This window comes from Callospermophilus lateralis, chromosome 15 (assembly GCF_048772815.1).
Source record: "Callospermophilus lateralis isolate mCalLat2 chromosome 15, mCalLat2.hap1, whole genome shotgun sequence".
In the NCBI taxonomy this organism is placed as follows: Eukaryota; Metazoa; Chordata; class Mammalia; order Rodentia; family Sciuridae; genus Callospermophilus; species Callospermophilus lateralis.
This window is the reverse complement of record NC_135319.1, coordinates 70,726,133-70,753,270: the sequence shown is the minus strand read 5'-3', so window position 1 is coordinate 70,753,270 and position 27,138 is coordinate 70,726,133. Positions and strand designations below refer to the sequence as shown.

General features: G+C 40.3%; 1 protein-coding gene across 1 annotated transcript in view; it reads right to left on the bottom strand.

Moving 5' to 3' along the window:
• Window positions 1–1,944: 1,944 nt before the first annotated feature.
• Cfap58 (cilia and flagella associated protein 58) overlaps window positions 1,945–27,138 on the bottom strand; it is a 99,453-nt gene continuing 74,259 nt past the window's right edge. Inside the window, exons 17-19 of the mRNA XM_076834354.1 lie at window positions 8,386–8,505; window positions 5,728–5,861; window positions 1,945–2,056 (exon numbers count right to left, since the gene is read on the bottom strand). Of these exons, the coding sequence (XP_076690469.1) occupies window positions 1,945–2,056; window positions 5,728–5,861; window positions 8,386–8,505 (366 nt within the window). The remainder of the gene's footprint in view (window positions 2,057–5,727; window positions 5,862–8,385; window positions 8,506–27,138) is intronic.

Sequence of the window (27,138 nt, the reverse complement as noted above, 5' to 3'; positions counted from 1 at the left end):
GGTCCTACTTTAGAACATCTCCGGAAGGATGGGAAAATCGTCAGTGTTGTTTCTTTTATCTAAACAAAACACGGCTGGCTCAGGGATTACATCATCATTTGTTTTCAGAATGGAAATGGCTCCACTATGTTTTTTTGTTTTTGTTTTTGTTTTGTTAAGATTCAAAATACTCTTGGTAAATTCTCTAGGGGAAATTCCCATATTTCGTATATATCCTTGTATAGAGCCCAAATTGCTGATATCACATCTCACCACAGGGTCACCATGTACAATGGAGTTCTATTATAGAGTTCTATTATAGAGTTGTCTATTGTAGAGTTATCTATTATAGAGTTCCTTCACGGGGCCCATTTGGGAGAAGCAGTAGAGGATGATGCTCCCTGACCCTTACCCACTTTCATTTCTAACAGTCACCACCTGCACTCTTTGTCCAATGGCTGCCATCAAACTGACAGAACCTGCTTTGCCAGTAGACAGAGAGAACCAGAGGGTCCCTCCAGAGCAGTCCTTGGTCAATGATTGACAGCACGGGGATATAAATACCCCAGCTTTCTTAACCCTGATGGGGAGAACTCTGGGATGTTATGACATGGCCTCTAGAGCTCCCTGCAAGATGGAGCCAAAGTCTCCCAACATGGAACTCAACTCGAGATCACATCCTTGCTTGGCCTCATTCCCTTGCCTGTCTCATCTCCCCACTCTCTTCCTGGCTTTACCTCATAATGCATCACCTACATAGCCAACAATATCTCTGGTCTGCTTCAGGAGAACCCCACCAGAGACAGGACACTGTCCTTGGTGGACTGAAGATGCTCCCCACTAAGTCTCACTTCCCTGTATAGTCTGAACAAACATCTTGGGCCATTAATACTCTTGCTTTCACAGGGGGAATCTTGGTCCTTTTGCACAAATGGAATGTTCTAAAGATCCACTGACATGGTTCTCATTCATCCTGAGCCACTTACTACTCAACACCTTTTTAAAGATTACAGAGATCAAGCTATTGTGAGAGAGGTGACTGATGAGTCCTCAGTGTCCCCACATAATGTGAAACAGTGAGCTGGTGCCCAAATAAATGTGGCCTTGTCAAAAATAAAATACAGTGGGTACGATGGGTTAAAATGTTGTCTGGAGCCTGAGAGCCAAACGGGTCCCTGTGCTAAACAACCCCATGCTCAAGCATGAGGTCTAGAAAGGCGAATTCAGGATGCCAGTCCAGCCCCCTCATTTTAGTCTTCATTCCTCTGAATTAAATCCTTATGTTAAACATTTCTCAAGGTAGTTTTAAACTTTAATTACATCCACTACTAAAGCAAAGATCAGAATCTCAATAAAGGTTCTTTTTTTTTTTTTATTTTTTATGCTTGTTTATTGGCATGTCTCTTTGGAATAGATTTTCCTACCCTAGGCCTGAAAAGAAATTCCACATGGATATCCTTCTCAAAACATTTTTTAAATACTTGAGAATCTGTTCTTCTTTCTCACGTCATGCAATGACTTGTTAATGAGGAATAATTAAAAATAGATTCTCAGTAATGAGAGGAGGTACACTGCATCTCAAAAATATTTTAAAATATAAAACTTTCAATTGCACAGATATCTATAATAAATAAATGAAGATCTAAAGCTTCACTCATACAGAGTATCTAAATCTGGTGCATTTCAAACCAATTGATGTGGTTGCAACAAAAAGATCACTTTGTGCAATATGGCAGCCTTATTGAGTAGAATAATGATCTCCCAATATCCTCACAGTCCAAGTGAAACATCTTCACTCTTTTATGTACATGACTATGACAGTTCTGCATTCCTTTCCATCCTGGAATCTGGGCACCTGATTTCTCTAAATATCTCTGATCCAAAGGATATAAAAAGAGATTCTGCCAAAATGTTCCAGAGCAAATTTCATGAGCTGTTTAACCTGACCCAGCCAACAGCTTCCAGTTAGGACTTCGTTTTGGATGTCTTGCTGAGGGGAAATCCACCCCCGGTGAAGCGAGGGCCTGTGGGTTCGGCCACTGAGATGCTGTTGTCTATGGGTATTCTGTTCTTGTTTCTGTAAGAGAGGAGGAGAGAGTTAGCTTCCTTAACATCTTTTTCCTCTTCTAAGTTTGATATTCTGGTAAGTTCCAAGGGTGAGTGAGTCACCAAAAACAACACTGATTAAAGCTTCTAGTTTTAGATAAGGTGGTTGTATAAATCTAATTAGGTGTTTGCTGATAACACAAAGAATCAGAGGAAGACAATTAAATGTGAAATGTGCTCTCCTAATGTTGATCTAAATATGGACAGAGGACCTCATTATAACTCTAACACTGTGAATTTGGTGGCTTTCTGACTTGTAAACATCTTTCTGTTTAAAAAAGAAGTTTGTTTAGTCCCAAAGATCAGTCAGAAGAATCTTTCTCTTGGCTCAATAATAATGGCAGAATCATCATTTATCAACTGGCACATTACAAAGCACTGGTGAAACTTACAAATGAGTTATCTTCATCAAAATTGGACATTTATAAAAATAAAAACTTTCCCTTAACTCTAGACAAGCAACAGTTATTACTAGAAATAACGTAAGATCCAAGAAAATTTGAGGGAGATAAATAAGATAGTTTTTTTTTCAACAGATCAAGGAATCACTCCCTAAAATCTACAATGTGTTTTCTATATGGATCTCCTTTGGACACTCACACACACACACAGCGTGCACACACACACACACAGCACACACACAAAAAAAACTGCATAATTAGCTCAGATTTACACAAGTTGCCTTTTGTGTCACTAAGGGTCTTACAGAAACCACCAATGGAATCCATTTTAAACAAAAATTAAGGAATTAAACTACAGCTAAGACCAAAATCAATTAGATTGGACGACTACGGATGGTTTACCCTATGGGAACAAACTCTGCCTTTGGGGAAAGAACCTAACTAGTACTGCAAATTGTAGACCAGCATGGGAGCCTGGGGTGGTGTGGGAGTCAGGAGCAGGAGGGGTGTAAGTGAGGACCAGTGAGTGACAAAAAGGGTGTTTGGGAAAAATGAGAGAAGGCAGAAAGGTAAAAATGCTATGAGTAGCTATTTTATAAAGGGCATGTGTGGGGAGAACATCCACAGGGAGAAGTCTAAATTATTCCATTTGGAAAGATCCTGGAGAGGATTGGGTAATCAACCCAGCTGTCTCTTAGCAGAACTGATTTCATTATTGTGAAAAACCATCCTCCACAAATAGGACAAAAGCTTTCTCCCTGAGTGGATCCAGCAAAGAAGGCTCCTCCATGTACTTTGGCAACTCATCCAGCTTGTGATTGGTCTTAGACGTGAGCAGCACCCGCTTCCCCTTCCCCCTGCACTCCTTCGCCTTAAATAACCTAAATTTTCCTTTCTGAAGGAACTTGGGCTTAATGCTTCTGGCTTGGTCTAAGCTGACTAATGGGAATACTGTCTCCTTTGCATTATCTTCTTAATGTATTTATAGACCATTATAATGACTCCCTGCAGCCTTCCTCCTTCCAGTCTAAACTTTCTCAGCACTTTTGTTCTTGCCTCTGCATATTTTTCTGTAGCACCTTAATCTTTTTTCGCTGTGCTCCTATGCACTCATCTGTCTACCAGTGTATGGATCCCCCAACCAGATGGAAGTACCAGTGAAACCCTAAGCAGGTCAGAGTGCCTACAAACGGTGAACATTTAAGGACAAGAAGAGGACAAGTACAGGAAAAGATTCCAGAGCAGCACTAGCCAATAGGTCTTTCTGCAGTAATGGAAAAGCCCTGAATCTAACCCACAGGCACATGTGGCTACTGAGCATTTGAATTTTGGCTATAGCAACCGAAGAACCAAATTTTCAATCTGATTTAAGTGTGATTCATTTAAATTTAAATAACCATCAATGGCATATGGCTGGGGCAGAGTTCTAGTGGACAGGTCATTGAGAAGGGTGGAGCCAGCAGGGACGCCACTCAACATTTTGTAACCAGCAAACAATGAGGTGGTCAGTAAGGTCAAAGAAGACTAAGCCAAACCCCAGAGCAAAGACAGGGAACTGAACCAGCTCTAGGAAGATGAAAACCATTTGGCCAAACCAGCTGTTTGGAACTGTGTCATCTAGACCACTGGTCTTCAGCTGAGGTCTGTGAGCCCTTGAAGATGAGTAAGATGACCCACTGGTGGTAGAAGGAAAGTATCAGAGATTCTACTTATGCTTTTATCTTTTAAAATTAAAAAAAAAAAACTATACCTTATCAACAGTTGCAAAATGATGATAGTATTTGCAAGTAATTTATAAATTAAAATATATAGGAGTAAATTTAAAACTGTTCTAAGACAAAAAAATTTTATTTAAAAAATATATATATGAAGGAGAGAAACTGAAAGTTTTAAGAATCTTTTACTGACCAGAGAGAACCACTTCAAGACCTTCGAGCTAGTCACCAGCCTCTCGTGGGAACTGGCCATGTTGACATTTCATATGCAGTATCTCCATGTCCTTAAAGAAACCTACAGTGTTGCCACTGCACTGTTCGTTTAATTCACATCATTAATTTCAGTGATTCTCAAACTCCCATGTACATGAAAATCACCTGCGGGGTTTGTAAAATCACAGATTGCAGAGGCCCATCCAGAGCCTGCTGGATCCAAACTTCTTGGAAATGGAGCCTGGGAACCTGCATGTGTTTTAAAAATGTCACTAGAGATTCTGATTCCTACAATGGCTAGCCCACACATGAAGAGAGACGTGTCTGAATTACAGCAGCATTTTACTCTACCAAGAAGTTGGCATATGAATGAGGAATGGGGGAATACTCTGATTTATAAGAAGGGCAGATCTTAACTGGCAAATGAATTTGCATCCAGTTACTTTATATGCTGTTTGCCACTAATGGATCACGGGCAGATGCAGTCGAATCATATTTCACCATGTCCCTGAAACATCCATGTGGATGAAATACCAAACATGACTTTCAACCCATCATATGAGTCATGACAGAATTAACTGGATGGTTTCTGGCAATGTCATGCATTCAAAACGAGTTTCAAACCTCTTGATTCATCCCCTCCGCCTTCACCCCTCACCCTAGAATCAGGCAAATAATAATAACAAAGTGAAGGGAAGGTTTACTTGTCAACATGCAGGTTTCTGAAACCCAAAATGTTAACCTCACTTTTGCATTACCATCTGCCAGGAGAAGACTAACTCATGGAAACCCCACCACAGATACTGAAATCTGTTACTAGACATAGGCGCTCTTTCACAGACAGTTGATCTAAAATGTAGGAACTATTAGAATTACAGTGTAAAGCTGTATTACTTAAAAAGAACTCTTTTATTAACCACATGCTCCCTTGGCATGTGGTTTCAATTGTGAATATGCTTCAGCCTGTAAAAGGCTGATTTTGAACTTCATTTGCAAACATAGTCCTGGCTGGTTATCTCCATACTGTGACAGGGAGCAGGGGTGTCACAATATGGCTCCCTGTGCCATGTTGGATCCACAGGTGAACAGATATTCGTGGATTCCTTTTAGGTCCTAAGAAGGGGCCTCAGGATTGGAAGAGACTCTGATCTTGCTCTGATCCAAACCCAGTTAGTGTCCCGTGGAATGTCATTTGTTCACCTTGCAACTTAGTTTACCCTAAAGAAAGCTGCAACTCTCTGAATATTCACCAAATATTTTCTTATGAGCAGCTAATTGGCACAACAAAATTGGAACATTTGACCAGTTCTTACTTCAGAATGAGTTCTTTACGTTTCTGAGCCAGGTATTTCTTCTTTAAATTCATCAGTTCATTGCCAAGTTTCTCGATCTCATACTTATATTCTTGGCTCTGTGACTCATACATATTCAATTCTGAAGACAAAACCTAACGTGGCAAATAAAGCAGCATTAGTCAAAATATCCAAAATGAGACATCATCCTTTTCTGAAAAACCTTTTTAATCCGCTACCATTTACCTCAGTGGAGCTAAAGCACAAAACAATGCCCAGGTTTAACAGGGAATCTGCATGCTTCCCAGCGCAAGGTCCGGGACTGTGTCAACACCTGGCTGAGGGCCGAAGACTCATAATCAGGTGACAAACTGAAATGAAATGTCATTCCCCTGATTAAAAGGAGAACTCTCCAGAGACATTCAAACTGGCTCAGATGGATGGTATGTGTTTCAAGGAATATTGCGATTAGGGACAGAAAAACTCCCAGATACACACTCTAAACCTGCTTTTAAAACCTTAAATAAAAGAAAAAGAAGCTCAAGAAAAAATATCACTTGGGAGTGTGATTCATTAGAGGATCATGTAAGAATTATTCTTTGGTGATTGAACCCAAGGGTGCCTAACCACTGAGCCATATCCCCAGTCCTTTTTTATATTTTATTTAGAGACAGGGTCTCCCTGAGTTGCTTAGGACCTCACTAAGTTGCTGAAGCTGGCTTTGAATCCTCCGGCCTCAGCCTCCCAAGCCACTGGGATTATAGGCACGCGCCACTGTGCCCAGCAAGAACTATTCTAAAATCATCCTGACACTGCCAACTAAGCATTCAGTCTATGTGTTTGCCAAGGTCATTTTGCCAAATGTTTATGACCTCTTTACTGGGTCATAGACAGTATATTGTTGATACATCCCCCTTCATCGCAGTACTGGGACTCTTATCTCTAAGAAACAGAGCCATGATAAGTGCACAGGAGAGTCCAGTGCAAGACAGGCTGTGATACGAAGGCTGACTGACCACCAGCCAAGCACAGAGCCTGCACTTACTTTAAACTGCTTGGTCTTCTCCTGCAGGGTATGTGCAATAGGGACTACTGGTCTCAGGCTGGACGAGAGGAGGAATTGACTCATCCAGATGGGACAGAAAGCATGTCCAAGCGAGGTGTGCTTCCCACCAAACCAAGCTAGGAAAGGCAGGTTGTTGTTCTAAGGGACATGCAATAGACTCCATTTAATTTTCCTCTTGCTTGCTATTTTTAAAGATTTGCACAAAAGAGACACATTCACCTTTTGAGTATTCATCTGCTTCCCAACTCTTTTCCTCTTTATTTCTGTGAAAATGGTTCTGACCTTGCTCTCATGAGCTCAAGAACATGTTTTCATGTTGGAAGAAAACCTGTCTCAATAGTTAAGTATCTATGAACAAAGACCCTATTTCTAAATAACAAATGAGGAATTTCCTTGGAGTCCAGATGATGATGTTGAGCTGTCCAGACACCTGAGGTACCACATCCCTGAGAACCTCTCCTGTGGAGTGTCACATTTCATTCTGAGCAAAAACAGGGATTTTCTGAGATAAAGGGTTAAAGTAACAAAAGGCCCCCTCGAGAGCCATTCACTGCCATCCAGAGCTAAGTGAGGATAAGACATTCACTTTTCTGATCTATATCCATCCTGAGAAAATGAGAAAATAATTTTCTATTTTGTTTGAAATATTCAATTGTTTCTAGGAACAAAAATAATCAAAAGCGTATGCCTTATGCAAAAAAAAAAAAAAAAAAAAAAAAAAAACCTCAAATTATGTCTCAGACTGTTCACTTGAAATGAACATTCAGAGTAATCTGGATATGAATGTTCTCATTAGACTTCTGTTTCATCTGCCCTTTTTACTAAAAGGACGTGATTGTACAATGTCCTACTTTCGAAAGGCTCAGTGCTCTATCAGTAGGGAGGCATCTATTTTACCCCAAGAACAGAAATAATGACAATTACCCTCCCTGGGCAGATAAGTGCCGGAAGTCAGCTGGCAGATGCTGCATCATGTGGCTGTGTGGGTGCAAAACTTCCCTGGCACACCAAGAACATGGAATACGCCCTTAGGAGGTAAAGCTCAAAACATCCTGTGAGCTCAGATGATTTTTGAAAAAATTTACCCAAGTCACACAGAATACTGAAATATCCCATCTCTCCAACTGAGGTTCTTCTGTCAATCAGAAGGGAATTACACTAACAAAATTCTTGCATGATTTTATTTCCCTTTCATGAATACTTATCTGACACATGGTCAGGAAGTGTGCTGGGGAGGAGTCTGAGCTCGGAGTTCATTCTTGATGGAACAGCAGAAACCTGCTTTGGCACAGGGGTCTGCTTTGGTTGTTAAAGGTCTCCCCTGCTTCTTTCCTCCATTCAAATTCTCTAAATCATCTTGCAATTATACACATAAATCCTGTCCCCACAAATTTCCATCCCATTGCTTTCATTCTCTCTTCCCCCCAACCCTTTCCTCGCATGCTCACCTCCTTCTGGAAAGGAAGGGGTCTAATGAGCTCTAAGAAAGCTGATCTGGATGGAGCGTGGCATGTGGGAGACCAGCTCACTGTGCCACTGCAGTGGACAGGTCCAGGTGTGTCCCCCGAGTGTGGACGCCCTCTGACCAGCCAAGCCCAGAGCCTGCCACTTACTTTAAGCTGCTTGGTCTTCTCCCGCAGGGTGTGCCGGTAGATCTGGAGCTGTTCCGCAGCCTCGGGGCCAGGCTGCCGGGCCAGGATGTGCTTCAGTTCCACGTACAGTTTCTCCTTTTCCTGGTGGAGAGTGTAAACCCAGAGCCGGGATAAACAGCCAGGCCAAACAGGGAAAGCGACTTTCCCTGCTCTCCAGGAGGCTTCCAGGTTTAAACTACATTCAGCATGAGTCAAACCAATCCATGTCTAGGGCCCAGGATGTGCTCAGCACTTGGATACAAATAACAAGACAAATGAATAAGAGAAAGTCCCTCTCTACCTGGGCACAGGATCACACAACCGAGACGATCTCAACAAAGTACTGTAACCAATGAAAGCCAGCAGTGACTATGACTGCGGAGGGGGAGGGGGGGTTGTAAAAATGTCATTTCAGTATTCCCTCTAAACACGAGGGTCCCCTCTAAACTTGAGTGTCCCCCAAGCTAAGAGAGAGAAGAAATTTTTAGGCCAAAGTTCTATGATAGGACATGGGTACAGTAGATCCAGCTTAGGCAAGAGCACAGGGCAGGAGCTGGGGAGAAGTGGAGAGAAGAGCCTGGCATGGGTGAGAGCAGCTGTGTTTGGGACCACATCCTGCAGGCTACCGGAAGCCAAGATGAGCTGTGCCTGCATTTATCTTTGGAAGAATAAGTCCAGTGGCAAAGCAGAGGGTGGGAGAATGTCAGGGGCCCCAGAACCAACAGAGGTTGAAGAGAGCTGTACCTCACGTGCCTAGGAAGGAAGAGAAACAGATCAAAAGACACTTGCGAGGTAGAATCACAGGGACGCAGTCAGTGATCAGACAAGTGAGGAAGGAGGGGACAGGGGCCAAAATGACCCCAAAGTCTCTAAGTGGGCCCCTGGGGTGAGGGAGGGGAGAGGTGATGGGGATAGATGCAGTGAGACTAGATGAGGAGCAGAAGTCCTTCAGAGAAAGGTGCCTGCCAATCAGAGGGTGAAGCCCTCTGGGAGAGGAGTTAAAATGCCACCCGTCACTGAGCAGTGACGGGCTAGCTGGGTCAGAACAGCTGGGTCTTTGAGAGAACAAGAATAAAAGGGGCAGGTATAGGAAAGAGACCAGAGAAAGAAAATGAGGGAGAGAAGTGAACATCCGCCCAAACCAAGAAAAGGCAGATGATTAAAAAGGAAGAATCATTTGAGTGGTCAGTGGCCTCAAGTGAGGGACAGAGAAGCAGCAGCAGGACTGCCGACAGCCTTTGATGTGGTCATCAGGACCTCATGGCTGACCTCACTCAGAAAGGCTGCAGGAACATCTGGGGAGCAAAAAATCACAGGTTAAAGAAAGTGAGTCTTTTAAGAAATACGTGGGGGAAGAAAAAAGATCCGGACACTGTTTGAAGGAAGGGTTAGGTAAAAACCCAGGAAAACGAGGCAAAGTTGGCAAATCTGTAGGACTATAAGAAAGGATTCCCTGGAACCTAAAATCGGATCAGATTTCCATAATGTAACTTAAATAATAAGCAATACAGAATTCTCATTTGTATTCTAGAGTCTTCGGGTATCACATATAAGCAGATGTTTTCCTAATGCAGCTCGATTCTATGTTCCTAAATCTCTAAACATTGATGAACGTGTGGCTACTCATTACTCTTTGTACATACTTACTTCCTTAAGATAATTACATTTTTTTAAAAAAATCTATAAATGTAAGCCCTCTTGTTAAATGAAACATCCAGTCAAATGGAAACTAATTTCTACCTGGAGCTAAGTAATCTTGGCATTGTCATCAAATAATCTTTTTTTTTTTTTTTTGCCCTGGCACTTAAAAAACATTTTTTAAAAATAGGTAAAATTCATTAACGAGGCACTGTTACCATTTGTTTCAGTTTTTCCTCTCCCTCAGCCAAATTACAGAAACTTAATTATAAAGACAGCTCTACCTACAGAAGAGTGTTTGCAACTTAAAATGAGTTGGATAGACTAAGCTTCTAGAGAAACATATCTTTAAAAAAAAAATAGTACTTGCCATTTAAGACATAATTCCGCAAAAGCCAAGGAACCCCAAAAGCCTGTGCTGAAGAAAACCTGAACAAATAGAATTAGAAAGTGGTGGTTTTCCTTTGTTGTATGACACCTCTGTCACACCTCACAAAATCATCTTCACAGTAAGTGGGTATAGCAAGCAATGAGAAAGATATCAGGAGGTGAGTTTATTTTCTATAGCCACTTAACGCCTGCTCTGTTGAAAAAAATAACACTCTGACAAGGCTTCAAGATTCAATTTGGAGAGGGTAATACGTATGTGGAGAAGCTGGCGAAACTGTTTTGTCCAGTTCTTTCAGCCTGCCTGTCCTTATTCCAGAGTATAGGGAGACTTGAAAAGCAAAGCACCTCACAATGACAAAGAGGAAACAATCTAGTTTGGGATATGATAATGTCTTAAGCTGAAAAAAAAATACCTTACCATGAAATGTCTCTCTTGTGCGACTCCTTTCAATTACCTGGGAGGTAGGGAGCAGAGAGACATAGGGAAGAAAGTTTGGAGGAAGAGACTATGGTTGAAGAAAGTTTGGAGGAAGAGACTATGGTTGCCTCACTTCATCGGTGAGCCTCCCGGTGTCAGTGGGAATTAAAGGTGCATCCAAGGTCCCTCGACCTGGACATTGCCTTGGCTGGGATACAGACAAGAATCACTTTTCTCATACAACACTTCCTCTGGGGCTTGAAGGTATGCAATCACCCTGAAAATCTGGATCCAATGGAGCTACAAAATTCCTGAAGACAACAGATAACATCAAAAGAAGACCTGAACCAGAAGGTGCCATCAGTTCAAAGTCAGTAAAGGGTAGAGGAAGTAAAAGATGACCAACTCCTCTCCTGACCACCTGAACCAGCCCTGCCCATGTCTTCTAACAAGAAATACAGTCTTGACACAGAGCGAACAATGCTGTCCTTCACTTTCCTGTCTTATTTCAACACTTGCATCCCCACCCCCACCAAATGTACTGAAACGGATTAGAATAAATCCATTTTAGACTAAAAGAATAACTGAACAACCCAACAGTAAGGGCCCGCAATTATGGAGAAAAGCGAAGAAACTGAATGACCATTAAAACTGAGTATTCAAAGGTTGCTGACAGCTAAATAACTAGGACAGATGTTGTTCATGTGTCCATGATTGGGGAAAGAGAATGCCAAGCAAAGCTTCAGGGGCTAAGATGTGGGATACAGGAAAAGTTGTGGCAATGGTGGGCAGAGGCCAGAGTGCTCATCAGGCTTTAGTGTGGGTGGATTTGGATCTATATTTGCAGTGGAAACCCTAACTGATAAAACCAAAGTGAAGTCTGGTCAGCATTAACATTCTAACCACGTGTCTCATACAAATTTTTATTTTGGGAGAACGTGCTAGTAATTTAGATAAATATGGAGAGCTTGATGGATTGAAGGTCTTAAGTACGATTGTCTTCCAATTTATTTCTCTCCTAACCCTCTACAAGGGCCAACCAAGCTCTTCAAACATTGTGCAATGGTGTGTATAATAACCCCATTTAGAGACAAAGCATGCAATTCTATTATAAAGAGAATCTATCTTATACAACAGAGACTCATTAGCTGTCCGATGTATATTGTCTCCATAAGCCAGCAGTGGCAGAACCAGCTGCCTCATAATACATATCCTGTCCTTCTTCATTAAGCCACATCCATTTCTCTTTAAACCCAGTCAATTAATTTGTCACTTGGTTAGAAGCACCATATGTCAATGAAACATCATAAGAAAATCATAAATAGTTTATTTCCTCACCAACAAAAGATTGCATCTTCAGGTTGGTATTTATTTATTCAGCATTTGTTCATAATGCACGACCATATTACTTAGTAGCATGCTTTGCTATTTTATGAATAGCCATGCTGGAATAAAGCTAGACTTTTAACACCAAGAGACTAGTTTTCTCTTTGGCTGAGCATGTGAGCACCGACCATAGTATGTCCATCCTTGAAGCAATTCTCTACCTAGGTTTTTCATTCTTTCCGTTGGACAGACTGTCAGACACGATTATGGATTCTTTCGTTGCTAGAGAGTCTGCCAGGTACGCTGCATAATGGCACATCTTGTTGTAAGTCTGAGCTTGGTAAAATGGTAAGAAATTAATTCTAGTATTAGTTTCAAATAATGCTTGGTGACAGTCTACAATTCCAAAAGGAAATTTCAGATGCAAACTCATTCAGACTTTAGTTATTTGTATTTTACCTGACAAATTAAAAGTCTACACTGTGAAAAAAATTATGCAAATATGAATTCATGCTTTGCTGGGAACAGTGCAGAGGAAGAAACTGAGGAGCTCAGAGAACTCCTTTCCCTACCAAACTGCAGTCTGATGATCATTGTCTGTTTAAACTTTCTGCCTTTTGCTTTGTATGTTTGGCTGAAAAAACAGAAGGTGGTTCACACTCAGCATGCACTTCAACATACCTTCTTCCTTGGCTTGACTACTTGAAGCAATAACTGACCAAGAGGAACTAATTTACTCTGTTTTCATTTAAACCTGTGTTTGGCAAATGTCATTGTATTGATTCTGCTCACCCCAGAGTCAACAGTTTGCCTGGGCAAGGGTTGGGAATAATTGCCTCGCCCCTTGGGCCAGCTGACTCAAGGGAAATAGAGGCTCTCCTCCTGACCAGAGATGCTCACATAGCTAACCCACCAGGGCAAAAGCCACCTGCTCAGATGCCAGAGCACTAGATACTCCTAGGAAAGACATTCTGTCTTATCTTCGCACTAGCCTCATCGAAGGGATTCACGATGAGGTTGATTATAAATAAAGATCTTATAACCTTGCTTCTGGGGGGGAAAAAAGCTACTTCACAGAATCTACAGAAAAGCAGCTTTTTAGATTGTTAACACATCATCTATGGACTCACTACAGTATTTAATCTTTATTAATTCATTCTTTCTCTCCAATTGAATTATGAGCCAGTCAGAGCTATGATGGATCTCCACGTACAACTCCTACCTACTGTTGTGCTGGACTCAATATGGGTACTCCATAAATTTATTGATTGCATTTATATTGACAGTACACTACATTCATTGTATTTTGGTAGCACATATATCAATACAGTCACAGATTTATTTGTGTTAGGAACTTTTACTTGGATCAGACCAGTGGAAAACATCTTCCAACAAGTAGAATTTGCATAATCCACCCTAGAGAGCTGGTACTATGAGCCTCATATCTCTTTAAACTAAATTTTCTCATTGTATCTATCATGGATAACTCAGGAAATCACTTGATGTACAACTTCGATCTTTTAGTCAAATGTTTTTGGAGGTTTTTCTGATAGTTCAAGTGGTTCCAAATACTTTTTTCTAGTTCATCAGACTTGCAAATGTATTTAGGTTAATTGACTCTGAAACCAGTACCTGTACACACATGTACATACTGATCCATCTAAATATGACATGCAAGCATACCTTTGAAACTATCTTCCTTAACTAAATAACACTTTGACTTTTTAAACAACTTCCTTAAACAGAAATCCTAATTGCACACATAACTCGGTTCCAGAAGTTTTTTCATAAAGAATACATTTTTGCCTCTGCTTGGTTTCTATTCCTTTTCCTTTCCCCCATGCCTGTCCATAATTCTAAACTAAAAGTTAAAGCCAGATTTAAAATTTTAAGCAAATTACTCCCCCATCCCATATCAGAGCAATTCCAGAACACTGCCTAATAATGTATCTGGAAGTACCTGTTTTTATTAGCAGAAAAATTAATTAGAAACTCTGTACATTTCTATCCATCTTTGGAAAAGGAAAAAAAATAATGGCTGACACCATGGGGCCTTCTTGTTTATTGGCTTTATAACAAAAATGTCAGCTAAACTGAACCCTGGACCCATCTTGTTTATGATGTCATGAAGCGGTAAAGCCCCCTGGAGAGGGTGGGAGATGCTGGAATTGGGGATGAAACTAAATTACACAGTTGAATTCTCTGTGAGCAGGGAACTAGTTGGTTACACAGTGGTTCTTGGCTCTGGATATAGATGATTAAGTGTTTTATGAGGCATAGGAGAAATTTGCATGCACTAACCTTCACCATTTTTGTAACAATAGGAAAAATGCTTCTGGCACTTTCTGATACAAGCAACACAAATTTTCTTGAGAGATCCTTTTGCAAGGGATTTTATTTCCAAAATGCAAATACATGTTTCTGAGATTCTGCACAACTATATAATTCTCTAGACTGGCCTAAACTTTGTTACTGAGACTGCTTGCTTCACCTTTGAACCTTATCTAGTAATGAGTGCATGTGAGGTATTCAATCATATTAAATCATGATAATGTTTTATTTATTTTTGGAACCAGATATTGAACCCATGGGTGCTTAACCACTGAGCCACATTCCAGCCTGATTTTTATTTTTTATTTTGAGACACATTCTCAATAAGTTGCTTAGGACCTCATTAAATTGCTGAGTCTGGCTTTGAACTTGCAATCCTCCTCCGTCAGCTTTCCATGTCACTGGGATTATAGGCACATGCCACCATACCCAGTTAGTGCTGACTTTTCTTAAAGCCATTAATTGAAACAGATCCAGAGCAATAACGTCAACTAAGTATTTATCTATGCTTTGTACTTATCATACAAACGTTAAATGAAGTCTGAAATTCTGAGGGGTTTACCATCCAGTTAAAGAAAACCAAACAACTAACTCATTGTAAGGATTGAGTAATGCCAGGTCCCCAAGACACGGTAGGTATAATGTCCAGTACATGGGTAGGTTCAAAAGTAGAAATGATGTCCATTTGGTAGGCCAGAGAAAGGAAAATATTTCAGATGGATCTTGGGGAGGACTAGTTAACAGTAACCATTGCCTTCATGGGTCAGAAGAGATCTCCATTATCAAAGGACAGATTTAATAGATAAAGCCATTTGAAGCCAATCTCTGTGATGATTACTTTTCTAAAATGAAGTTTCTATGAATATACAGAAACAGGGCTAGGGTTGTGGCTCAGTAGTAGAGTGCTTGCCTAGCACGTGCAAGGCCCTGGGTTTGATCCTCAGCACCACATAAAAATAAATAAATAAAATAAAGGTATTGTGTTCAACTGCAACTAAAAAAAAATAAATATTTTAAAAAATATATACAGAAACAGGTCTTGAGGAATTTTATAGTTATTGATGTATCTGTTAAACTGATGACAGATGTAACTCATCAGTCCCCAAAAAACCTTTTCTGATGACAGTATCTAACATTTTGTCTCCTATTAGGTTTTGTTAATGATAAGGGTCTGGATTCCAAACCTTGGAGCTGGATCACTGGGTTCAAATCATAATATGATAGGATAGGGAGGGTAATTATAAAAATTCATGGACAGGGATCAGATTACCAGGGAGAAGGGAATGGATTCCTGCCCAACCAAATAATATGCAGGTGGGATTTTTTTTAATTCAACTTAATTCTGTGGCTCAGTGACAGAGCACATGAAGGCCCTGGGTTTGACCTCAGCACCACATAAAAATAAATAAAATAAATGATTCATTGAGAACTCGAAAAATATTTTTTAAAAATGTCTTGATAGGATAAATTGGCATAACAGAATTATATTTTGACTTTGTGTGTGTGTGTGTGTGTGTGTGTGTGTGTGTGTGTGTGTAAAGGGAGGGAGCAAAACAAAGACCTAATGATATATGCTGTAGGAATCTCCTTGGAAAGAGTCAGATGAGCAGATAATAAACATTGAAAGATGTTTGGAATAGTAAATAAGTAAATCGCTTCTTAAAGAAAACAGAACTGGAATTGGAGAATATGTTTCCAATTAGTTATTATTGTTTTTCTTTGAAAATACTAGCTTTTTAAAAAAATGGAGGAGAGCCCAGAGGAGAATAAGAGAGAATTAAAAGTAGACATGACTGAAGCATGTATAGAAATGGAAATGCACAGAAAAATCCTATAAAGTTGTACAATTTATATGCACTAATAATTATAATTAAAGTAAGTGTCCAACTTTCTTAAATAATAAAAAAAGACTTCCTTCTTTTTTTTTATTATTGTTTGTGCTTACTTTTGATTTTTGGTTTGGGGGGAGCCAATTTAGGGCCTTGTACTCCCCCAGGCAAATGCTCCGTGACTAAGCTACATCCTAGCCCCGTAAAAGTGTCTTGATGGGCTAGGGCTGGGGCTCAGTGACAGAGCACTTGGCTGGCACATGTGAGGCCCTGGGTTTGACCCCAGCACCACATAAATAAAATAAATAAAAATAAATGATCCATTGACAACTAGAAAAATATTTTTTTTAAAAAAAATGTCTTGATGGGATTTTTTTCTTTGAAAAACAAAATTGGTCTAAAACTCATGTGAAGGTTGCCTTTTTAACAAAATATACATCTTAATCATAATAAGGTATTACAAATTGGAACAGACAATTGACGATAATAGAAGTAGTAGTGATAATAATCAATACAAGTTAAAATGATTAAGATTTATTGACATAACCAACATTTATAGACTTCCTTCATATATCTTTCTACAACATTCTCTGAAATTTTTATTATGGATCATACAAAAGAACATATGTAACCCATACATTATAATTATAATAATAAGATAAATGCTCTTTATCTTAGAGTTGGGATCCCTCACCCAACTTGTAAAACAGAACATTATCAGTGCCATGAAGCTGCCTCTGTGCTTTCTCCTCCATCCCATCCCTGGGCCTACACACCTGCCACCATCATCCAGGGACATGCCATTCCGAATCCTGATATTATCACTTGATTTTTTTTTTCATACAGTCCTATCATGTATCCATTATTTAGTTTTGGCCCTTATAAAAATATATCCAAGTGAGTCTAGTTTTCTTTGACTTGCTTGTTTTCCTCAACATTATGGTTCTAAGATTTATTGAACCATAAATCTTATGGTTATTATGTGTTTCTATTCATGTAGTTCATTTGATACTTCATTGGGTGAGAATTCCACAAATTACCCACTCTCCTGTCAGTGGGTATTTGGGTTGCTTCCAGGGCTTTGTTTTTATGAACCATGATGCTATGAATATTCTTATGCATGTTCTCAAGTTCACAAGAAAAAGTCTTTCTAGAATATACACCAAGGGGTGGAATCACTGCATCTCAAAAATATATGAGTGTTCAACTTTACAAGATAAGGCAATATTATTTTTCTGAAGTATTTTATTAAACAAATCCCACTGATCTGCATTGCTTAGTATTGTCAAGCATTCCTAAAGCCATACCCAGACCCCAGAGCCACTGAGATTACAAGATATGTGTTGTTTTAAGCTACTTAAATGTGTGGGATTTTTTAAACATATATATTTTTTTTGTTGTAGTTGGACACAATATCTTCATTTTATTTATTTATTTTTATGTGGTGCTGAGGATCAAACCCAGGGCTTTGCACATGCTAGGCAAGCGCTCTATTGCTGAGCCACAATCCCAGCCCAATGTGGTGGTTTTTTAATGGCACAACAGATAACTAATATGGACATCCTCACTTTCATCCCTCTAGAACCAGTAAAATGGTACTTTAGCGTGGTCATGCATTTCATCTGCCTGCTTCCAAAACAGGGTCGAGCATCTTCTTCCTGTTTGCTCACCATTTGCATTTCCTCTTCTGTGAAATGCCTCTTCACACACTTTGTCTTCCTGTTTCACTGCTCAGAAATCTTTTGCTTATTGATTTGTAATTGTTTATATATTCTGGATATATAAAGTTTATGCCTTACCTTCTTTATGACTGATTTCTCTTAAGCAGCCAATGCTCTTCATTTGAATGTGGTAAGATCCATAATTTCTTTCATGGTTTAAAGCCCTTTGTGTTTTATTTAGGTACTCTGACCCAGTGTTTCATTTCAAAGATTTCTTTCAGCAGAAATATACAAAGGCTTCATTCATTCCTTGTAAATCTCCTGTTAATCCTCGGATATTTAGAACATTCTTTTTTGAGGTGCCTGCACTTATCCTGGTTCACTTTTCTCTTTCTTCCACCAGATCCATATTATCTATGATTCTGGCATTTTCCTAGGATTACCTGCATTGACTTCATGATGTCTGACATCTTCTGTAAGGTTTACAATTTTATTTTGCAATTACCTTGCACTGTTTTTCCCTTGTACGGTTAAGATTTTAAACAGAGTGGACAATCCTACTGAAGAAAAAAAAAAAAAGAGAGAGAGAGAGAGACCAGTGATGTCAGATGGGCAGGAGTTAGTCACAGGCGGCTGGGGGAGGACCTCTCAGAAGGGAACAGCCATCACGCAGGCTCTTCAGCGAATGTTCAGCTGTGACCACCTTCATTTTCCCACATAATCTCACAAGGAGAGGAAAATAGACAAAGAATACTAGAAAAGAGTCAGAGGAGCAGGAGCAGCAGCTCTCACATATAGAACAGGTATTATGAATGTACCAGGCAAGGTGCTAAGATCAACACATGTTGTTTCAATAGCTCATCTCAGTAAACCTGTGAGCTGCTTATCATTATCTCTGTCCCCCCAGCCAATGAAATTGTGGCACAGAAGTATCAGTAGCACATCCCCAACCCCACAAAAGGAAAAAAAAAAAAAAGTGGCAGCACCAAGATTTGAACCTATATGAAATATATTTTAGAAAATGTGAGTGTGTGTAAACATGTTTCCTGCTCTTCCCCACTACATGTACTACTTCTCATAGCAGGTGGAGCCTAAAGATAATGACACAAACAGGCCTAGACACAGCAACTGAGAGTGTGTATGACCACCAAGCAGTCCAATTTGGCTCAGCCTGCAGTGTGTGTAGGGGAGGTCTTAAGGGATGGCCTTACTAGATGAAAAGAGGACTATGTGTGTCTTGAAGGACAGGCAGACGAGCTTGTTTTCAGTGATTTGCAATAGAAAGCCATTGAGGGTTTCCTGATGTATAATATTAAAAATATTAAAAAATATATTTTATATGTATTACTCAAATTATTTATAATGTAAGACATATAAAAAGAGAACATTTCACAGACCAAGATTAAAATGCATATATGTGTAAAAGTTCTGGTATTTCCTCCATCACTCAGTGGATTGTGGGAAGAGTTCGGTTTTAGAGAACTGGTCTACCAATACAGGGAGACCTGAATGGGGACAATGCTGGCAGGGGTAGGAGTGGGGGTGGGGGGCTGAGGGAAACAAAAACAAAAGTTTGTAAAAAAATGCAAGAGCATGGGAAGCTGGAATTGACATGATCCGAAACTGATGGGGAAGGGATAAGAGGAAGATGGAGGATTCAGAAGTGACTCTGGTATATCAAGGTCTGGGAACCTGAAAAAGCCAGCCACCCTACGAATGTGCATACTCAGGCCACAGAGGAGATGACTCAGCAGAAGATGGTGAGTCCAAATTTTTTTTTCAATACTAGGAACTGAACTCAGGGTACTCTACAGCTGATCTACACCCCCAGCCATTATTATGTTTTATTTTGAGACAGGGTCTCACTAAATTGCCCAGGCCGATCTCAAACTTGCAATCTTCCTGCCTCAGCCTCCCAAATTGCTGAGATTACAGATGTGCACCACCATGCCCAGCAGTGAGTCCAATCTTAAAGAGCCAATAGGAGGGCTGGAGCAGTAGCTCAGTGGCAGAGCATTTGCCTCCCATGTGTGATGCACTGGGTTTGATCCTTAGCAGCGCATAAAAATAAACAAATAAAATAAAGGTATGCTGTCCATCTACAACTACAAATTTTTTTTTTTTAAAAAAGAGCCAATTGGACATACTTTTGACAAGTATTAAGAAATTTGAGGCCATAATGCAGGAGAGTCTAGAAAAACCATCTTGGACTTTGTCTACCTAAAGGTGGTAACTGAAGCCTTAATAAAGAATGAGATCCCTTTGAGCAAAAGCAATGTTCAAGGATATGCTCTGGAGAATGGTTAACATTCGGGGAATAGGAGAAGGTAAAAAGAAAATCTAGACAATCAGCAGCGGGGAGAGAATCTATAAACTGCTGAGCCTTGAGAGATAAGAGGGGAGGTGAACATAGAGTGATGGCATCACATATGGCAAACCAAAAAGGGCAAGAGCTGAAATTGTTTATTCATCTACTTAAACATACATTCATTCAACCAGTCAATCCTCCAACTATCTATCCACACAACACATGCTGATGACATGCCCGGCACTGTGCCACACCCCAGCCTTGTCACGGCTGCATGGTGGCTGCCCTCGTAGTCACCAGCATTAAGTAACCACTGTCTGCCAGTCATTTTTTTATAAGTCATATTCAAGCCTTTTAACAATTCCGTAAATCAGTGAATTTCTTTACCTTACAGATGAGAAAACAGGTAAGTTGACCAAGGTCACTAGTCCTAGAGCTGTGAAGCAAACTCGATTCCAAAAGACCAGACTCCCTCCTGCAGAATGCACGGTTCTCCAGAAATTAAGTCCAATGGGCGAGACAGATGAATGACACTAATTTATGTTGAGATAAGAGCAACTTTTAAGTCACGAAAATCAGAGAAGGGATATTTTTGAAAAGAAAGGCCCCCTGAAATCCCGTCACCATTACATCCAAGAGTCACCTGGCTGTCCATGAGTTTGTTTTCCCTGAATCAACCACTGTCCCCTGCCCCCAGAAACCTTCCTTCTTGGTGATGTGTTCAGGAGTGGGATGAACTAAGCTGTATGAGTATTAGGATTCCAGAGAGAGCGAGTCTAGGGGCATGCTTCATTCAAACCCAATTTCCTTAGACCTAAAAGGGGTTCATTCCTCAGTCCCTGTTTAAATTATCTAACTTAGTAGGAGACTGTAAGCCTCCGACGACATGTTGTTCCTTTAAACCTGGGGTCAAGAGTCAGCCCAGACAGTAGACTCTCAGCTTCCTCTCACCAAGGTGCCATTAGAGGTAGGAAATTCTACAATTCATAATATGAATGATTAATAAAAGGCAGGATGACAACAATTACTTTAAAATAATAATTAATCAGACACGGTGGCACATGCCTGTAATCCCAGTGGCTCGGGAGGCTGAGGCAAGAAGATTGCCTGCTCAAAGCCAGCCTCAGCAACTTAGTGAGGCCCTAACCAACTCAGCAAGAACCTGTATCAAAATATAAATGGGCTGGGGATGTTGCTCAATGGTTAAGCACCTCTGCCTGGTACCCTCCCCCCCCAAAAAAAATAGTAATTATAATAATAGTTAACATTTATTGAGCACATACCACAAGCTGAAAACCACTTTATAGACCTTATCCATGTCATCCTCACACACCAATTCCATTGTGCAAAAGAGGAAACAGGTTCTAGAACATTCTTTTTGGAGGTGCCTGCACTTATCCTGGTTCACTTTTCTCTTTCTTCCACCAGATCCATATTATCTATGATTCTGGCATTTTCCTAGGATTACCTGCATTGACTTCATGATGTCTGACATCTTCTGTAAGGTTTACAAAGACTAAGGGATTTTTCAGATGTGAACCCAAGCCAGTGTGGCTTCTTTCAATCAGTGGCTAAGCACCCTCCCTCCACCACTCTCAGTCACCAGCCAAACAAGAGGGACAGCCACAGCAGTGAGTTCAGGAGAGAACAGGGCAACTACGGGTAACTACATGAACAATCACAGCTGCACAAGGAGAGGAGATTGTGGAAGCAGCTTGTTAAAACATACAATGGAGCTCATGAAAGGCGGCTCCCTGAAATGTCATCACCTTGGAATAGTATGCCAAGTTAAAATTTGAAAACAAGAAATATTCAGATGGAATTAAATGCTCAGAGTTGAAGTAACTCCAAGTAATCTGGATTTTGTGATTAAATCCTAAAAGGCCTCCAAGCAACAGTGAACCGTGGCATCAGGGGAGGGGCCCAGAGCAGAAAGCGTGCCTTGGTGGCTTTGTTCCCTTGGCATCCCTGCCTGCCTGCCCATCACACTAGTCACTGCACTCCTCACCCACCAGGTTCTCTGAAGTCTGGTCACTTTGTTCTAGTCACTTGGTTTTCTAGAATGCCCTTCCCCTTCTTTCACCTCTACCCTTGGCAAACTCCTTCTCATCCTTCAAAGTCCTGCTCCAAGGAACTTCTTTGGGGAAGCTTTTCCAGTTATCTCAAATTAATTTTACCTTTGGTGTCAGCTCAGTGGGGTTGGGTTTTTTAAGCTCATGTTGATCTAGTCATATCTTCATTGGTTTATTCAAAGTCATGTTCAACTTCTTAGCCCCATAACACTACGATAAACATCCTTGGTACAGGCATATACAACTTGATTTATTTATTTTCTCTGGATTAATTACTATGGCAGAATTCTTTTTTAAAGATTTCACACTATAAGGACTTTAATATGTACTACCAAACTGTCTTTTTTGTTGTTCTTTTGAGTTATATGTGACAGTATATTTTGACATAATTATATAAACATGGAGTACATCTTATTCTAATTAGGACATCTTATTCTAATTAGGATCCCAGTCTTGTGGATGTACATGATGGTGAGATTCACTGTGGTGTATATTTTTTATTCTTTTGATTACTAACAAGATTATCATTTTTACAGGCTCACTAGTCATTCATGTTTCTTCCTTTGTAAACTATGTGATTATGATATCCAATTATTTACTGGAGTATTTTCTGCTGTCCTGAGGATGTTTCAAACTTTTTTATGCAGATAGAGCTATACTATTCTTCTCCTTTACGAATTCTGCCTTAGTGCTTCCCCTGCTTCTAGGTATGTACCATGGAGAGATGCTCATATATACACAAGAAAACTTGTCCAGGAAGGCCTGTTGAAACACTTTTGCAATAGTGAGAATTAGAAAGGAAAAAAAAGCTAAATTAAATGTCCATCTTAAAAAAAAATGTCAATGGTACAGATGTACAATGGAATTTTCTACAACTCTGATGTGTATCAACCTGGCTAGATCTCAAAAATACCATGCTGAGTGAGAATAAAAGGAAAGAAATGAAAAATAATGCATACCATATAACACCATATGTAAAATATATTGAGTAATCCCAAACATTGTTTGTGGATGCATCCATCTGCAGTAAAAGCACCAAAATATAAGAGAGCATTACTCATCAAATTCATGATCAACTTTGCCTCTAGGAATGCAAGGAATGAAGTGAGACTTTGAAAGAGATACAAAGAAGTCTTCTCCTAACCTGAAAATCTATGCACTTCATTTTAAAAATCTGAAACCAAACATTAACATTTGCCATTTGGGGTAGAGAGAGGATGATATATCACATTTTTCTGTATTAACATTTTATCAAATAAAACAAAAACCAAGAGAAAAATGAAGCTTTCTCCATCCTTAATAGTATATAAAAATTCATTTCCATTTTAGACTATAACTTTTGCAATATTTCTTAGAATTTCACATATAAATCTTATGAAGTAGGACTCTAATTTTTTTCAAACATAAATCCCATAACATTTTGTCCATGATTCTGTGTTTATCATACTGTGCTATATAGTTATTTGTTTACATGCTAGTCTCCTCCACTGGACTTTGCCCACATCATCAAAAAGGACTGTGTCCGGCTGGGATTGTGGCTCAGTGCTAGAGCGCTTGCCTAGCATGTGTAAGGGCTTGGGTTCAATTCTCAGCACTACATATAAATAAATAAAACAAAGGTTCATTGACAACTAAAAAAATATTTTTTTTAAAAAAAAGGACTGTGTCTTTTTGATCCTACAATAAGCAAAAGATCTGGTCCTCAGTGTTTGTTGAATGAGTTGTTGAATGAGTGAGAGAATGCAAAGAAAAATGAATGAACCAATAACTCATCTAAACAATGAAACAATTCTCTGCCAGTCCCATGAAGACTCATTCAGATAACAACAAACATTCTTATTAAGAACTCAGAAGCCAAGATAGTATCAAAATAATCACCATAAAATTAACCTGTGCTGGTCAATATGGTAGCCATTTGGCCACACGAGGCTATGAAGCACTTGAAGTGTTCACACATTGCTGGTGGGACTGCAAATTAGTGCAACTACTCTGGAAAGCAGTGTGGAGATTCCTCAGAAAACTTGGAATGGAACAGTCATTTGACCCAGTTATCCCACTCCTCGGCATATACCCAAAGGACTTAAAATTGGCATATTATAGTGACCAGGCCACATCAATGTTTATAGCAGCTCAATTCACAATAGCTAAGCTAGGGAACCAACCTAGGTGCCCTTCAACAGATGAATGGATAAAGAAAATGTGGTATATATAAAAAAAATGAAATTATGGCATTTGCAGTAAATGGATGGAACTGAAGACTATCATGCTAAGTGAAATAAGCCAATCCTAAAAAAATAAAAGGCCAAATGTTCTCTCTGATATGTGGGTGCTAACATACAATAAGACCTAGGGACAGCGGGAGGATAGAAGTTCACTAGATTAAACAAAGGGGAATGACGGGAAGGGAGGGGAGATAGGAATAGGAAAGACAGTAGAATGAATTGGACGTAACTTTTCTATGTTCGTATGGGAATATGTGACCAGTGTAACTCCACAATCTGTACAACCACAAGAATAGTATCCTAATTATAATAAGTTATACTCCACATGTGTACAAGTCAAAATACACTCTACTATCATGTATATCTTACAACAAAAGAAATGTAGATAGTGTGAACTGTTATTTGCTGTCAGTCTTAACACACGCCAGATAGTACAGACTTAGTAATGCAAAAAGGATTGTAAAATATCACATTAATTATGTAAAATTCATCCAATGTTGAAAGGGCATTATTTTTAATGAATCAGGTTAATCCGTATATATTATTAAAATTAATTTCACCTGATTCTTTTTATGCTTCCTGATTGTGGCTGCCAGGAACTTTTAAATCACAGCTAGTGCTCACATTATGTATTTATTGGGCAGCTCTGAAATAGAGCAACAGGATTGCTTTGGACTGAAAACTACAGAAGGAAAAAAAAAAAAACAGGTCTGGTTTTCACACGTGCCTAATTCGAATGCAAACCAACCACCTCTTTATATAAATAATGGCAAGAAACTAGATGGAAAAGCATGAGGTCATTATGTTGCACAGCCGACAACTTGGAAAATTAGAGCTTACACAAATTGTTCCATAAAGCACTTAATAAAATTTTAGGAAAGTGGAAAATTGTGTAGCAAGTTCTGTAATACAAAGTAGATTTGTTTCCGGAAGAAGAGCCTAAGGTGGGAAGGTAAAGTGGAAAACCACCACCAAGAGACAGTGGACTTTCACGGTCAAGGTCATATTTCTCTTGCACACACATTATCCCTGCACCAACTCATGCTATTTCAGCGGCCCAAGAGTTATTTATTTTTTTAATGCCGCCTACTCTCAACACACCATGACCCCGGTGGTCCAGTCACAGAGATGTGGTCAAAGAAAGTGACCAACAAGCATCTATCTCTCAACCACTGTGAAGAGGCTACCTTATCCACCTCAGTACTTAAAATTCCCCTTCCCTCATAACACACAGTGACTCTCACATCCTTGACTTCAAAAGTCCTAGAAAAACGCCTTTCATGTGCTGCCCCTCACTGTTACCATGATTATGTACCTCAAAAGCCACGAGAACTAGACTGGCAAAGACAGACCCCTGCCCTGAGCCAGGCAGAGGGGCTGGCAGAGAGAGTGCCGAGCCACAGCCCCCTCCAGCCAGCAGGAGACAAAGGCCTGTGAAGAAAAGATTAATTTTATATCTGAGGTCCTGTGCGTGCCAGCCAAAGCCAGGCGCCTACAATGAAAAAGTGGAGTATTCTATGCATAACCCAAGGTTGACGGGGGAGCTCAACAGATAAGAAAAAAAAAAAAATCTGTTTTTATAAAACAAAAGCAAGGGATGGTCCCTTCGTGGTCTTGAGTCATTTTTGACTCAGAAGTTCAGGTTGTGTAAGATCTGGCGGAGAGAAAGGATTTCACAAGTCAGAGAGCAACAGTAATATCCGATATCAAGGAGGAATTGAGGCTTTTCCAAATAGGTGCCATTTGGATACATATCCATTTCAGAAATAACACCCAGAGGCCCTTAAAAAACAAGGACATTGTGATAAACAAATGGGAGGGATAGGGCCCGACAGGCCATAGTGGGCACTGGCTTTTTTTTTTTTTTTCTTTTATCTGGTTGACATATGACACCTGAAACTCCATAGCCAGTTGAACATGAATGTCATTAATTCAAGAGCTGGCTGTGAAATGCTCCAACTCCACGTGCCCCCTCTCCGATGCAGGCTGCTGACAGATCATGGCCCTCCCGCCTCTGCTCTATGCCCCGGCGGGGACCCGCCATCACTCAACCTCCCAGTCCACTAGGTCCATCAGCCCCCTCCTGCCTTCCTTGTTCTGCTTCCCCACCTCAAGCCCACAGTCTGATACTTCCCGGTGCTATCCCTCCCTGGTCCCCACCTCCATCACAGCTTCAGGGCACTATGCCAGCACCCCTGTCCAACTGCTCAGATCTCAAGCTACCCTGTGCCGCAGGGGTGCCATGCAGAGCCCCGCAGAGTGAGGCCTTTGCCACTCAGAGCTCCAAACACTGGTGTGGTCCCTCTGCTTAGCAGCTCTCACTGTCACTTCTTCAGCCCACCCAGACAGGTGTCCTCAGCAGGTGACCTGATCCAACCAGAGACAAGGCAGCTTAAGAGATCCTGACCTTTATCGCAAGACAGGGGTGCTCTGTCCATGTCAGACGAAGAACTGGTGGTCTTCACCCTCTCTCCTGGGGTGTGTGAATGTGTGTGAATAAATATGTGTAGATGCCTGCCACACGGGCGCCTGCGCCTGCT